The 17,005-nt window shown below is 39.6% G+C and overlaps 1 protein-coding gene across 10 annotated transcripts in view; it reads right to left on the bottom strand.

Moving 5' to 3' along the window:
* The window catches only part of myo9aa (myosin IXAa), a 104,370-nt gene that overhangs the window by 44,054 nt on the left and 43,311 nt on the right, over nt 1–17,005 (bottom strand). For 9 of the 10 annotated variants that reach the window (XM_035651740.1, XM_035651742.1, XM_035651741.1 and 6 more), the window contains exons 3-6: nt 4,816–4,910; nt 4,662–4,724; nt 3,079–3,178; nt 950–1,003 (exon numbers count right to left, since the gene is read on the bottom strand). In XM_035651740.1, coding sequence (XP_035507633.1) covers nt 950–1,003; nt 3,079–3,178; nt 4,662–4,724; nt 4,816–4,910 — 312 coding nt within the window. The remainder of the gene's footprint in view (nt 1–949; nt 1,004–3,078; nt 3,179–4,661; nt 4,725–4,815; nt 4,911–17,005) is intronic. The other variant, XM_035651739.1, reaches the window with a different exon arrangement.

Consider the following 17,005-nt stretch of genomic DNA (forward strand, 5'->3'; position numbering starts at 1 on the left):
TTGAACCGCCATACTGTAAATAGAGACTTACACTTTTTCTGCAGCCACGTACTTTCTACGTAGTTGTCAAATACAGATGCGAGCGGTGTTTAGTCAGTTGCAATCTGCAACTTCACCACTAGATAACACTAAATTCTACATGCTGGTCCTTTAAGACAGAAGCTATTATCTTCCTGAACTCTGGGAAACTTCCAGCTCACTTTGTAGCCTATGGTTATAACTTGTCCTACTATGTTTTGTGCCCCTAATCTACAGTAAGTAACATTTGCATTTGCAGAAGTACACTCATTGACTTGCTTTACCTCTTGGACTTAACTGGGATGATTTGATTGCTGCCAACCGTCTATCACTTGATCTTAATGTGTAGTCTTAGTCATAAACACTGAGCAGCACTGTCAGCCCCAACTGACGATAACAACTTTTTTCCAAATGTCATTCAGTAAAAGTGATGTATAGGATACAGACAGGCTGGAAACAAAATCCTGTATTTACTAATGACATTTTCAGGTCTTTGAGAAATGTTCAGCAGTTGTAATAGAAATATCTCAACATGGATGCCCTCTACTGTGTTGTTTAAGCATGGTGGTACTAGAAAACATTGCACTGTCAATGATCAAAAAAGTCACACAGGTTACAGCAACATAGGCAAGCTACAGTGGCCAGGATATGACTAGACATACCAACATAACTCAGAGAAGCAGCACAACAGGGAAAAGCAAAAACAAACAAAGCTACAATAAACACAACCCAAACCAGGAAATATCCAAAAAGCATAAAAAAAAATACAAAATGAGCACGGAGGGAGGAGGGCAGGGTGTGGGGTGTGCAACTGTGCAGGGAAAGTGTGAGCTTGAGCAAGTGCTCGGGGAAAATCTACTTGTTGACGCTTCTCCAACATGTACAGACACACGGACAGTACATAGTACACAGCTGAGGCACAGATACTGACCGGTTCACTCTCATAGTAACTGTCCCAGTGCAGTTGGTGGGTTTTCTTTGTCATCTGGAAATGTTAAGGCAGAGTTTACAGGGGGGCAAGGTTACTGTTAGACAGCAGCATTCCACTGACAACACATACACTTAAACATGTACACAGATTTATGTGCAACTAACAGCGACGGAAGGACGTGCTGTTAAGACGCAACCAATGGCTGTTCATTACACACGGAGAAAGTCAAACGCTCACTGACGTACAGACACTGATGGCACAGACGTAAGCACACAAAAAGCATTCACAGACACTGAACAATAACCACTTATGATCGAACACATCAAGTCATTAAAGCAGGGACAGAAGGTGGAGGTTTGTAATACACATGCACATTAAGGATTCAGAATGACTGGCTTTACTTTAATTTAAAGCTGACCATTTTTTAAAGCATACCATGAGTTTTTATGATTGATTTCCTATATTCCAAAAAGCCACCGTTTCTGTTCATGTATCAAATCAACTTGCAGACACGTTAAACTAAAGCTTGAAATATGAAATCTGTTTTGTGTTAAAGCAATTATTGCGTCACGTGGTCTTCCAGTTTAAAATCCTTCTCCAGGTTTGACATTTGATTTTTAAACATCCTTGTCTTCTCGGGCATGCCAAGTATATTTTTTTTGTCTTGTCAAAGCATTTTGACAGCCAGCGAGATTCAGTCACAGTGTCCTTAAATGCACCATCTTTGAGAGTCTTGCTTACAACTTACAACTGTAATATTACACAACACTAATGTAACTGTTGGAGGGAAATAAAGTTAATACTTCACTGCAATTGATGGATTTTATATTTCAAGCATCCAAAGAAAGTTTTAAGTGTCTGCAAAATAATTTTCATTCAATATTTAAACTAATCAGGAAATCAACCTAAAAACATATGGCTTGCTCTGAACATTGGCCAGTTCAATGTACATTTCTGGTTAATGGGCAAATTAAAAGATGCAAAGACACAGGTGTGGTTCTCAAAGCAAAATGCAAAGTGAGTTAAGATTAAGGACCAGGGTGTGAAAAATGAATCACAGCCGTAACTGCAACGTGTTTATGTAGCTTATAAACAAGTTGTCTGGATTGGTTGTGAAATTTATGCAAGGGCTCTATCTGGTGCAAGAGTGGGATTTCTTTACTTCAACTTCTCAGAATAAACCAAAGGAGAACAAGGGAGATAGATAAGAGTGCAGAGTGGAAGAATGTGTGTATGTATTTATGTTTGCATGTGTGTTTGTGTGTTTGTGTGTTTGTGTGTTTGTATGTGCATGTCAGTGGCCGGGAGGAATGAAAGGAATTCCCTGCTCTCTTCGGCATAGGTGTAGAGATTTCGGAGGAGTGAGTCCCTGATTGTCTTCGCGTGACTTTCAAAGCTCGGAAGAACAGACGCAACAAGTTTTACACATCATCCATATTCCATACGCGTAAAAGTGTGTGTATGTGCTTATTGTGGCTTTGTTTCGTGGCCATGTGAAACCTGATTTCGTTGTGGGAAACACAAGGAACAGAGAAAAGTGACAAATACTGTTTTTGTCACTGTCTCTGTGTGTTTGTCGGCAGTGGTGTATGGGTGAGTGTGTGTGAGTGCACGTGTCAATCCGAAACCCCACACACATGCAGTTACACCCACAAAACACAAAGTAATATCGAATGAGCACAAACACACACACCCACAGATAGAATAAAAAAATAACACACTCGTGCCCGTCTCTCTGAAACATGTGGAGAGATAAGACAGTGACAGGTTTTGTTTTGTTCATATATGCGTGTGCGTGTGTGTGACAGATCGAGAGAGAGAGAGAGAGAGAGAGAGAAAGGAACTATATAGAAGGTGTGGAAAGCCACCAATAGTGGAATGTGTTTCCTTTGTGTCCCGACTCTCTCTTTCCTGTCTGCAGAGACACAAAGGTAACTGTTGCTGGCTCGCTGGGGTCGTCGGACTGGTAGATGACAACAATACAGACAAAAACAGACACAACTACACAATAGAAGTAAATGAAAACGATGACAAACACATGAACACAAAACTCATAAAGACAAACGGCGTAAGACAAAACCAGATTAACTTATTGATCTCATATTCTTTTAAATGTGTGACAGTCCCACCTGACTGAGGTAATGGTATTCTTCAGGCTTCATGAGGTGAAAGGCTTTCCTCTCTTCTTCACTCGCTCCTGCCAGCAGGTAGTAAAACACATGGTAGTTCCTGAAAAAAAAACAAGTTTTTTTGTTCAAATAATTGTTAAATAGCTCTACAGTCTGACAGTGACACAGATAGATTGATACGTGTATGCATTTGAAGGGAATTATCAATTATTTTTATTTTGTATCATTGCACGCCTTTCAAACATCAAAAAAGGGTGCATATCACGCATGACAGACGTAACATGATGAAAACAACATAAAAGACGAAGCAGACAAGAGAGGGAGACTCAACCCTATTTGAAGTTACGGTTAGCTTCGCTCAGAAACAGCTGGTAGAAATGTACTTCAGAGAAACCGAGAGAGTACTTTTCACTTTTACTTGAGTAGAGAAGTTCAATCTGTACTTCTACTTTTACCGCAGTCTTTTTTTGTACTTCTGTTGTGTGTACTTTTGACACCTCTGTGTATGGCTTAGTTCAGGTTAAACCCATTGTCAGAGTCAGAGTAGGGCGGTTCATGACTTCACTGTCCTGAAAAAAATAAATAAAAGGGGAAATGTGCAACTGCTGGGAAGTAGCAGGGTCCCATTCTGGGGCTAATAACTCACGTGGTATTGTATATATGCGTAGTAGCCGATACCCAACACCATATTTACGACTGCGTCGGAGGAATTTCCGATACTGGTATCGGTATTGGAGCAACTCTAGATATCTGACGATCTGGGAATTAGTCTCTCAACAATCAATCTTTCTCCAAAATCACTAACCACTGCACCTTTAAATTTAATTTATTTAAAAAAGGATCATGACATCTCCATTATTTAAGTTTGTTTTTGCGTACAAGTGTGTTTGTATGCGCGTGTGCACTTTTCCTCTTACAGCATTAAGCTGTAGCATACAGGTCAGAGGTCAAAATCGTGTAGCAGCTGTGCGACCAAAGGTCTATTGGAATACACACACACACACACACACATATACAAGCTTTTATGGGCCTGGAGTCAGCAATCTATCTCAATAAGAGGCGACTAACGTAGGGGGCCCACTGTGAGCCCCCCATGGTGAGGTTAACCCCCGCCACACTGTCCAGCCAGTCCGGCACATTAGTGTCAACACCACTTAGAGCTCAATTCACTTCACGAACTACACTTTGGCAAACTCGAACAACAGGCTTTCTGAGTGAAATTCACTCAGATGCACATTTTTTGCCAAAATCGAAAAATGTATTTTATACTTGCTGCCAGCACCATTTTTTCTAAGTTAGTAAGTATAGTTTTAAACAAAGTGCAGTTCAAATGTCATATAAGATTGACTCAACATACCAGATGTTGATATAACATATTAGAAGTACAGTATCTTAAGATTATAGAGAAATGTGTACAGGAGCCGCAGTGGGAATCTTGATAAGAGGTCTTTGAGGGAGACATTTGGAGGCCAACATTTGACAGTTTTTTTAGTTAGCAGTCACTTTCTGCTTAACAAAACTATGTACTTGGTAGTTTCACATCAAGATTCAGATTCTGATCTGCTTTTCTGAGAAGTCCTCACCGCTCGTTGTGCTCCTGATAGACCAGCCTTGATTTCTCCAGGAGGTATTTCTCCACATACGCTCTGCAAAAAGTAAAATACAATGATTAACTTGAATCAAATAATGATTTTATTGGGTGGGGGGGATAGAAAGCACTTGTCTCTGGTTCCTTACCCTCTCACAGTGCCGCTCTCCTGGTAGTTCACCTGAATGAATTTGCCAAAGCGACTCGAGTTGTTATTGTGGGCGGTCTTTGCGTTCCCAAACGCCTGAAGGGGAAAGAGAGGAAGACATGGTAAGATGAAATTAAATAAACACTGGGAAAAATGGGAAGGGAGGCCACATATTACATATCTTACAAACAGGTTGGTGCCAGACGTTTAGGGTCAAGTTCTGAGTCGGCTTTAGGTGTGCATAATTTGTTTGTGGGTCAAGCACACAGAGACTTTGACCTTGTGCCAGACATTGTCTTGAAACACTGTCAGACTGAACAGCACGGCACAAGCTTTTCCTTTTACATAGTTTCAAACAGCGTCAGTCCGAGACAGATTAATAACATGGTTTTAGGATCTATTTAAGTCAGACTCAGACAAATTGCCAGAGTGAGGATGAAGGGGCTAGGGCCAGCAAGCCTGATGGAAAAAAGCTCCTCAGTGAGTAATGGGATCCATGTGGCCGTGTGGAACATGTGTAGTGGTGTGCTTTAATAAGACGCTCCAGTACTTCCCCTCGCGGCTCTGTTTATGTTGTATGGCTGCCTGGAGGGGAAGTCGTTTTTCGCCCTATATAAACCCTGCAGTTATTTGTAGCTCCGCCACAAGTAAACAAATTCCTCACAGAATCACTTAGAGCTGCCCCGAGCCCTGCGTCTGTGGAATGGGAAAACACCCCTCACTGACCCCACCCTGCACCAGCGCTACTTACTGACATGCAAGCATCCTGGGAGAAAGCTAATGGCAAGATGACAGGCAACATTACAAAAGCTTCAGGCTAATATATATATATGCACAAATTTGCAGGTTGTCAACGAGTTCATTGCTAAATTTCACTTTAATTTCAAAAACATCACGCCATTTTTAGGGATGTACCGATCTTTTCTGTACCGATTCTGGGCCTGTTTAAAATAACAACACCTTTTGTACCAGTGAAACTTGTTGCAAAGCAGAACAGCCACTGATGCATGGAGCACACAGGCGTTTGTGTGCAATTTGTACCTGTGCTGGAAAACAGAAGTGATTAATTGACCAATATCTGAGTTAGAAATAACCTACACAACATTTATGACACAACAGAAAAACATCGGCCACTGATATTGGTGAATGCCATTTTATTACCTGATAGGCCAATGTCTGTCAACTCAGCAGAGACTTTGGCTGATAAATTGTTGCATCTCTAGCTATTTTGTTTCAGGGTGGGCCATGATTGGCTAGTAGCGTTGCAGAAATGTATACTGTTTATAAATGAATCAATGACAGCTGACTCTTTGTTTGCAATGTGTTTCAGTCACTAATACACATAAGTTAATGTACAAGGTAAAAAACATTGTCCTTTGCAAAAAAAACGTGTTCGTAATGTAGCCCTATAGGGAAATACATCAGAACAAACATGTAGTAGAAAACAAGTGCAAGTAAACTGAATCTCTGGCCAGTGCTGTTTCTCAAAAGCATTAAATGATCTCTGTCCAATTGTAAGTCTATGGGCAAAGATCATCACACCATTTAGATGCTTTTTCAAAGCCCAGGAGAACCCAGGACACTTAAGCCTGTCTGCTACTGGCTCAAACAACTGGATCACAGCAGTGAACTCGCCCTTCATTTATGACTCACCAGGCTGAACAAATCATTAAAACGGGCAGACTCCCTGGAAAAACATATTCAGCTCTGCTGTCTGGACAAAGAAAGAGCACACAAGGTCAAACTGAGGAACAGTGACGATATCACTCCTCATCCAGAAATGTGGGTTTTAAATGCGATGCCTGGAGCATTCGATATACCACTCCATCTGTCTGTGAACTGGCTAACCTGCCTGGTTCAGGAACTACAGGTCAGACGAGGACAGACTACCATCCGTCAGTGTTTCTAAGTAGTGAGAACTTCCTGAATGGACAGCCAATAAAAACCAAGCAAAAAGGCTCACAACAACAAACTGCTCACACACAGGGTGAGGAACCTCGGGTCAGACATGTCAGATATCAGACCGTTCAGTGTTTTTTTTATTACAAGGCTTGACATTCAACAGTTAGTGTTGGACCAGCAGGAAGCAGGATGTGGAACAACTAAAATACTGTGAGCTGATTTATGTTCAGGCGCTGTGTATTCGTCCACCTGTTCTGTGTAAAAAAGATGCATAGTTCAGACATTTTTACAGCCGACAGTCAGTATTCTTTCTACACTTGGCTAGCTCCATATCAACGGCCATAAAACACAAATCTCATATTTCATAACTCGGTGGTTCCCAGACTTTTCTCTGTAAGGGGCCCCTTTTCTATCATGTAGTACACTGAGGACCCCTGGCTAAGCTACATATTTTATGGATATATGTTAAACTATATTCAAAACTGTATGAAGCCAAATAGTGAACTTATGTAAAACGAGTCATTTGGGTGAATTTTGATCGGATTGTTTCTTGTAAGGGAACTTTTTATGCAATTCTGTCTGTATTATGTCTTTTTTTAAATCATTTTAATAACCATACTTATTTAATAGGCTTATTTTTTGCAAATTCCGTCTTTTCTTGTTCCGGACAATTGTTGTATTAGGCGATTTACTTAACAACTTACTTTATATTTACTTTTCTTCACAGAAGTGACCCAAATGCTGAGATATACGGTTACTGTGAATATTTTTGACATTTTATAGCATGCCTTAAAAACAAGAAGGCCTCACGACCCCCCGTGAAGCTTTGTCACTTTGTCTTCACAACATCAGAAGTATTAATCAATCAACAGAGCAAACTATAGTAACATGTCAACAGACAAAAACTGTTGGTAACAAATCAGATTTTTTCACCCACAATGACCCCAAATAGACCTGAATGCAAAGCAGCAACAAGACAAGTTGAGCTTTCAGTAACTTGTTCTCAACTGCAAAAATCACTTTAGTGCACTCTTGCTCTTTCCACCTACGCAAACAACCCACAACAATGCAAATTTGTTCTTGCCTCTTCTCCTATGGGAGTTGTCAAAAGTTATTCTGGGAAATCTAAGTCGCTAACTTATGTTCAAATACACGGGGCAGGTTGAGGTAAAGTGAGACGACTACAACATTAAATTCTAACAGTCGAATAGTATTTGAGGGTAGATCTTTTCCCCTTCGGATGGTCACAAAGACTCAAAGGGACACCAGAGCTAAAACTGTTTGTACAGACATGATTCGCAGCACTTTAGTCACTCCAGCAGGTCAACAACATTATTCTTGGCTTAAACCCACAGGCTGAGCCAAAGGCAGACCAATGACAGGCTTGAGATGGTGCCAGTGTGTTCTGGGTGTAATGTGTCCGTCTACAAGCTCGGTCAAAGTCGTTCAGAGGAGCACGGACAGAGAGGATTCCACAAGGCTAATGTGATGTTTTCATAAGTAAAGTACTCTGTCAAACATCATGGCAACAACTGTACAGTTGTGTTGACTGCTGCGGTCGCTGTGAGAAAACCTTTTCATTGAAAGTCTTTCAAAATCAATCAGCTTTTAATTTGCGGGACGGTTAACTCAGGTTTTGCCTTGTGATGCACTGATGTCGCTTTGCTCTCCTGATATTCTGATACTTTCACTCATGGTAGTGACCAATCCCAATTATAACTCTTTCCAATTTAAAATCTATGAGTCTCTAAGGCAGTGGTTCCCATCATTTATCTGATATATCCCTCTTTTTTCATAGAAGACAGTATCCTAGAATTGAAGATGTTTAATCTTATTCACTTCATAATGGGTTTGATCAAGTTTGCGCTCTTAGAGAACTGGTGATTTCAACCCTTTATCCATTACTTCTCTGCTCCCTTTCTTACTAGTGTTCACTCTCAATTGCAGTTGACCTATCCTAGCTGGTAGTTTATTAGTTATTTAAGAATAATACATTTTCAGATCAGCCACACACGAGAACACAGAATAAGAAACTGTAGTTTATTGGGACCTGATCCACTGAACAGACACAATATGCCTCATTAAATGTATGTCTTAATATCAAGTATATCGGCTCAGTAAATCACTAGTTTTGCCAACCAATAAATGTTTACATTAGGAATATGATGTACAGTCATTGGAGAATTGTTATATAAAATGTATATAAAGTTTTCCTTCTAGAAAATCAATTAGACTTTCAGCAACGCCAAACACTGAGGCAATCAGTTCAGATTCTATTAATGCTTTTGTCTGTAGTGAGGTAATTAGGTCTTTGTCTGCCTTTGTATGCTCTGATTCATTAAGTGTGGAGCAGAGACAAATGGCCTATAGTCATATGAGGATGACTTCATTAGCAGCATCTTGAGGAGAGAAGAAGAGAAGAGAGTGAAAACAGGAAAACAGCCCGCTGTCCTGGGTCGAGCCTACAGGGAGTTGGGAGAGTTTCAAACGGATGGAGAGGTCATGCTAGGCGCTCAGATAGACAGTGCAGACAAAAGGCTGCTTCATTTAACTCACAAAGGGATTATCTTTTAGTGAGTCATTAATTGCTTAGGGGTTACAAATGAATTTCCATGCTGGGTTGTGTTTAGAGGTCATGTGACAGCATGGGCCCAAACTGCACAGAGAAATGCTTTGTCTGAGTATCAAAGTTTCTAATGCGAAATTGGGCCATGACATAAAAACAGCATTCTTCTGACTCGCTGACTGCAAATTGATTGAGGAAAGTGTCACCAAATTTTTTGCATTCCTTCTCTGACAGCAGCTATGGAGCATCTGTGTGATTCAACGGCTATTCAGAGAGGGACTGCTCACTTAACCTTTGTAGATTCATATCCTTTTCCTTATCCTTTTCAGACCTACTCATCCACCACTGTATGCGGACAGGATGTCAACAGTAGAGTGAAAGAGCAAGGGAATCGCCGCAACATGTATCATAGTTACGTCACAGAGCGTGCGGGCAGATAATGTTCTCCAGAGGCTAATTCTTAACCATGCCCCCTGTAATCTCACACCTCAGGTCCTGCTGGCCAGAATGGACTGTGGTCAGTGTGGTTGTTTAATCACAGGGGGGATCTGCAGTCACGGCTGCCAGCTAAGCAAAAGCACGGTGGGATGTGGGTTCTGGCAGTGGCTGCTTCTGTCAAAAACAGTGCTCTAAAATGTGTTTGAGGTAGGAAGTGTTCAGGTTTAACCGTCAGTGTAAAACATTTAAGAGGCATTTCTTCTCCATGCACTGGGAGCAAAGGACACACTGAGGTTGTTTGTTTTTTCCACTTTGAGTACAAAATAAACTTGGGGCTGGACGAGATGTCCTAACAAGACTACCGAGGGTCTAGAGCCATGCTAGCAGCTCTGTGAGGCTGTGAGGAACAGTCAGTTAGTTAGAATCCACCTCCAAGCATCATGAATGTCTATACATAAACATTACTGGCAACCTGTGTAATAGTTTATATCCACCTCATGGTGGTGCTAGAAGAAAAATCAGAGAATTAAGAAAGTCAGTGGGATTCATTGTCTAGGGACCAGATATTTCTGTACACAATCTCACATCAATCCATTCAGTAATTGTTGAGATATTTCAGTCAGGACCAAAGTGGTGGACCGGCCAACTGACATTGGCTAAAAACTATATTTAACTTTTATCTTTAATGATAAATGTTGTGACACTGCACTAGATCCTACTGTCATAAAAGCTGTCTTCCATAATTCTCAGTAGCTCAACATCACTCTGCCTCAAACACCCCTGGGAGCAGATCTGATGGTCCACTGAAATGAGCAATATAGACGTCAAGCAACCTCTGGCAAGAAGCATCAGGCTTGAATGAAGTGCCATAAACCTCAGCGTGTGTTTGTTTGGGTTTTTTGACAACTGCTGTGTCCAAGAGAATTTCAGCTTGAAGCTTTGATGAAACTGTAGTCACATCTATTTATACTGCATAATTCAGTGTGTATACTAATGTAAGAAAATGCATTTTCTGTACTTTTATCAAAAATGACATATCTTGCACTTTAGCCTAAAACTTGTGGAATCAATGAAAACTGCTCAACTGTTGTACAACATCTCACTGGTTGTATGTATTTCTTTTTAATTCTCGGATACAACAGGTTATCAATATTACTTTTAGAATTAGAATACAGTTATTTAATGTATGGCAAACATGCAGCAGAGAGTAATTGTGATACTGTATGTTCTAACCAATCTAATCTAACCAGTCAAACAACTCCTTAAAAAAAGTCTCTGGTCAACAGCTGACAAGTATGTGTGTGACAGAGAGAGAAAGAGGAAGAACAACGAGAAAGAAAAGAAAAACCTGATTAGAAAAAGCAGTGGTTTTGATCAGTGCAATGGCTGACTAAAGTATTTGGCTCAATCAGAAAGTCCTCCTGAGTAGGGAAGCAAACATTAGTCACAGGGATTAAGATAAAAGCCAGGCGTAATAGAAAAAGAATCATGGATCTCCAGGACTCCTCAGCAATCAGAGACATCTCTCATATAACATAAACCTCTCTGAATTACAGAAGATGAGTGGAAAAAAAGCCACATTCCTGAGTTATAAAGGCCCCTCAGACAGAAGCAAATCTCAAACTTGCAAAAAACCTTGAAATTAGTGAATTCATTTCCCATGCTATTCCATACATTGTAGACCTGTGTATGAGTCCTGGAAGGAGACAAATTTCTTATCCTCAGGCTGGGTAAGTTCTCCATCACTGCACTGTGTTTGGAAAGTGAGACTATATTAGCCAGGAAATTGTGGGGATAGAGCAATGACAACAAACCATATACTATAGGATATGCATATCTGAATGAATCCCACGTTTACTGATAACGATCTAAAAAGGTATAGAAAGACTTGAGCCAACATAATCTCATCCTAAATTAGCCTGAAGACAAGATGTTAACCTTTGCAATAATTACTGTTGACAACAGCGTAATGTCGAGTGCCGGAGAAAATTCTGTACATCCAAAAAAAAAAGTCAGGAACACAGAGGAGAGCACTTTCCAGGAACACAGACAGAAGCCTTATTTGTTGTTTGAGTTAAGCGATGGATTTAGCAAAGAATTCATAAAGCCCAGGGGAAGGAAAATGTTCTCAACCCGCAGTGAAACATAAAATAACACTGAAATTGGAGTTTGTGTATTTTCAGCTGAAAGCAACGAAACAGGAGTTAAATCACAAAAAAATACATCAAAGTTAGACGACAAATTGACCTAAATGGCACGACTGAAGGACTGGAGTCAGATCTGATCTACACTCTTCCTCATTCTGAGAGAAACCTTGAGAAAATGCTGCTGATTGACCAAAAAAGAATCCCTGCACCGCTTGTGGGTGGCAGCATGTTTACTTGTTGTCTTCAGTAGTGAGTCAGCACAGTGAGCTGCCCAGTCATTCCTTATCTGCAATAAAGATGTGTGTGTGTGTATGTGGTCAACTTCCTCTGACTGACTCCCTCTGGCATTTGATCCCCGCTTTATTTGTGTTTCTTCTGATTTCACTCTCTCTTTCTCTCACACGAGCAGAGAAACAAAGATAAACACCAGCGAATGTTACCGGTGATCGCAACAAGAAGAAACTAAAATCCACCTTTATTTTAGTAACTGCAACTTATTACAGCTGTGGTTAAGAGGGTCAAATGCTCAAAAACACACATGAGATTGCAATATTTCTTCAGTGGACTGTTCAAGAGGGGATGGAGAACAGAAGAAAAACATAATGAGAGGTCCACTGCACCAAAAACTAAACAGGAAGAGCGTGAGACGGAGAGCAGACGAACGCCTCAGAGAACAGCTTCTTCAAAACAAAAACAGAACTCCATTCTCAAACACATCAATGCATCCATACATCGATTAATGCGAAGTCAACGCAGCAATCTGCTAAAAGGAATCATTAATATTGATATGACGCTTTGAATCACAATAATTACACTGAAACTAAACTGCTGCTCCTTCAGTGTCAGTTATATTAACACTACAAGGTCATAAAGATTTATCGATACAGCATAATTCATACACAAGGTTTAAAAGGGTGTTACAGACGTTCAAACTTTAAAAGAAAGTGTTAACAAATATACAAATGTAGAGCCTGACAACATAAGAAAGCAGCTGAAAATAACTGTTTTAAACCTGCTTTTAAAGGTTAGAACACAAGAAAATATGGACAGTTTTTGTGCATTGTGTGCATCTTTAAAAATGAATATGCAGCTTTGAACTAAACTGAATTGTGGTTTCCAAAAAATAACTGAGAAAGAACAATTATAATTGCTCTTAGATCCAGTTTCCTGTTTAAAGAATCAAACCGCATTGAACGTTTTTTAGCAGTGATTCACAGCCACTATTGCTGTGGAGGTTTCATTCTTTTCACTTTCAGTTTGATATGTCATTTACATTTAAATGTAAAAAAGGTACACAACAAAAAGCTATACTAAAAATTGTATAGTCTGTCACCTGTATAAAGAAAGCAGATAAGAGCAACCAGCTCTGACGAGGAAAGAGCGATGATGCAGATTTATTAAAGAGACATTCACACATTTAACTCTCTTAGTGCCGCTTTCCAGTCTACCTCAGTCTGGATTATTAGTATGCAGCTGGTGTGTGGAGATATGAGGCTCAGCTAAATTGAAGGTTAGTCCTCTTTGTTTTAAAGTTCCCATCGGCACTGAATTCCCCCCCTGCCAGCACACACACACACAAACAGCTGATTCCAGACAACAGCAGAGATATAGCACAGAGGCAGACACAGAGATCTACTCATATACAGTACACTGTATATGAGTAAATGTCACGTGTGTGTGTGTGTTCTGTAAAAGACAGCTAAAATTAGAGATGCTGATGACAAGGTTCAGCTGTACGTGTAGCCACAAGCAAGGAGGTGACATTTCCACACAACTGAAGACTGAAATTGGAAATGAAGACTCCCACTGGGCCTCTCCTACTCCCAGGAGTTAAGGAAATAAACATAGATACATTATGTGTTTCCAACCCTGTGGAGATTAGACAGAAAGCGGATTAAAAAGCAACTACTTCATATAATGTGATGTATTTGGAGGTGAAATATTTACTTAATAAATCAATTTGTTAGCTGTTGAACTGTATCATGTTATACTGTTTGGTTTCTATGATTTTTTTGTATCCCTGAGAGTAGGCTAAACAACAGAAACGCCTCTCTATATAATACGATTACAAATAAACTGAAAAATGTCCCAGTACCATTTTTTTTTAAAGATTAGGCTCAAAGCAGTTCAGGCTCAGGTGAGACGACGGTTACTGGACATGAAGCTTGTCTGGGAAATATCTTCCATTGTAAGTGCAGACCACAAAGAACTATTTTGGGCCATTAAACTGAAAAAAAATCCTAAAAGTCATAACATTATGAAGTTCCGTCTTCCTGCATTCTTTTCATAAGAAGTTAAACCACATTCTTCTTCAGTGTGACTGAACTTACAGTCCTTAGCTGTGTGTGGTGACTATTTGTAGCAGAGGCCTCTTTTCCTTTTCTGTGAAGCACAGCTGCCTTACAGGATTTATTTCAAACATTGTCAAGATGCCTTTGACGCAATGTAATTTCTCACACTGCCACACAGTGTATGCTCTGTTCCTCAGTCATTCACCTCATTATTCCTGCTCTTTCTGCCATGTGACTATTTCAAAGAAAAAAAAACTTTTCTCAGCTGAACTTCTGACCCAGCGTTACATAAGAGTGCTCAGTTTCTAAAGTGTGAGAAAGGGGTTAATGTGGTCCAAAGACCCCAAAAAAACCCCATAGGAAATAAGTCTCTCAAACAGCAGCACAAAGTGTGGCGGGACAAACAGCAGCATGGAGCTTCTTCTTCTTGCATCGACTTTAAGGGGACATTCTGGGGGGGAGACAATAGTGCAGTGTTTCCTCGTGGTAATGAGATGAGGTAAACGAGAGGCACAGAGAGGGATGAAAAAATGAGGAGGGAGAGAGAAAGAGTGGGGCAGAGAGGAAGAGAGAGAGAGAGAAACAAGACAAAGAGATGTAAAGAAAGACATGAAGATCACAGTTCACTTGTGCGAGTAGTTCAGGGTTTGTCCCTCTGCGTGAGATCCAGAAATAAGTAAAATATATAGTGACTGTATCCTCAAGATGCTTTGGAGAGCAAACTGGCACTCCCTGTTTATGTTATGTGCTTAGTTAATAAGGAAACTGTTGTGATGATTTTTAAAGCACAACAGGGAAGCATTGATTTACTTTATCTACAAAAAATAGTAAAATATTAATAGCAGTAGGACAAACCCCTAATGATTTGTAAATATTAACTTTACAGCAATATCAGGAACAGGTGCAGTATTCAACCACTGAAGAAGATGATGGAGTTTGACTGATATAACTGACAGAAATTATTCTTTCGCTGTAAAGATTATTCCCTTAATCCCATGTCATTCTTATACTTCATGCATGTACTGTATACACACTTGTATCACCTATAAGATGTTTGATAATAATAACTGAGGCCATATCATACTGCTTGCGTCTGTAGATGTGTGCTTCCCTAAACAAATAAGTGATAATTATAAAAAATAAAAAAGGTGGCGAGAGTTTAAATGAGGAAGAGTGAGAAAAGTTAATATGCTAAATATACAAGTGTGATAATGTTTTACCGTAACTCATTATGCAGTATGTTGAAGTCCTCCAGTAATTCTTTACCCTCAATAAAACATGAATACTGGATTTACTTTGAACCAAAATAACTAACCACAAAGCTCACCTACCACAATCTGTACAGTATAGAATATTATACTAGAATAATATAAACATATTCATATAAAATGACTTAAGACAGGAACCTAAATTCATATCAAGCCCATATTAAAGAATATAACCTGTCCACTCTTAGAATAGGATTAGGATCCTAAGGGTTAACGAGACTAATGGTTCAGAGTATGTACAAAATGCCCGTACTGTCGGTCCTCATTAAACCAGTTTTCTGCAGTTTTGGGTTTCACCAAAACAGTAGGAGGAGCTGATGTTTGATAGTCATGAAATACTGTCATTCCTTCCACTCAGCCCACAGGCTTAGCGCTGTTAGTCACTCACACCAACATATAGAGGAACAAGACCTGATTGTTGAGTCAAATATCAGACTGACCACTGCACCCACAGCAATAATGAGCCATAAAAAGAGTCACAGAGGAGATGACACACAAATTTGAAAAAGAAAACTTTGATAAGTGATACTGATTAATAGCTCGATACACTGATTACTTGTTTAAGAAATGTATGTAAAAAATGCCCAAAATACACTGGTTTGGTTGGATAAAACAACATCTGAACACAGGATCCTGGACCTTCCTAACCCCATTTGGATTCTATTTATATCAAATCATTTCTTGGTTTATTTTTAAGGGGGAAAAGCATTCACACACTCAAATCTGTTCAAAAATATGCAGGCTACCTTCTTTGGTAGCATTGGAGCCAGTAAATATTTGTAATTTTTGCTTAATAATTGACCAAGAAGGCCATTCTTGCCTTGAAGATTTGAGTGTACAGATGCTTTTATCCATTGAGTTTGTCTGTAGCTCCAGCACCAAAGTTAAGTCTCATACCAGAAGGAAAAATGCCAAATATTTGCTGGTTCCAAGTTCTCAAATCTGAGAATTGTATCCTTTTCTTTGTCATATACATGATTGTAAAGTTAATATATTTAATTTTTTGTCTGTCGGTTGGACAAAACAAGACATTTGAATATGTCAAATGCAATTTCCTAACATCTTATTTTGATACTCTTCTGTCTTTTAAGAAAAAATTAACAACATTTACTGGTTCCAGCTTATCATATGTGAGGATTTATGCTTTTGTTTGTCATACATGATTGTAAAGTGGATATCTTTGGGTTTTGGACTTTTTATAGACAACACAATTAATTGATTACATGAGACAATAATTAATCAGTAATGAAAATAATCATTAGTGGCAGCCCTGTTATATTGGTTACATTTTAAAAGATGAGTAAACTAGTAGTTTAACTTTAGTCCTGGGCAGATAATATGATAACACAACACATGAATCATAACACACCCACGACTGAACCTAAACCTGAAAACATTTCTTAGACAAATGTGTTCAGTGTTTTCACCATCGGCATTAGTCAGCTGTCAGTAGTCAGCTGCAGTTTCTATACATGGACCTGACGGGAACTCAAGCCATACACACAATAAACCAGAAGCTAACCTGAGCCGGCAAACTGTGTGAGACTAGGCCGACTGGGCAACCAGGCTAGCATCACTC

This window comes from Morone saxatilis, unplaced genomic scaffold, assembly GCF_004916995.1.
Source record: "Morone saxatilis isolate NCDOM2014 unplaced genomic scaffold, NCSU_SB_2.0 Contig11, whole genome shotgun sequence".
NCBI lineage: Eukaryota > Metazoa > Chordata > Actinopteri > Moronidae > Morone > Morone saxatilis.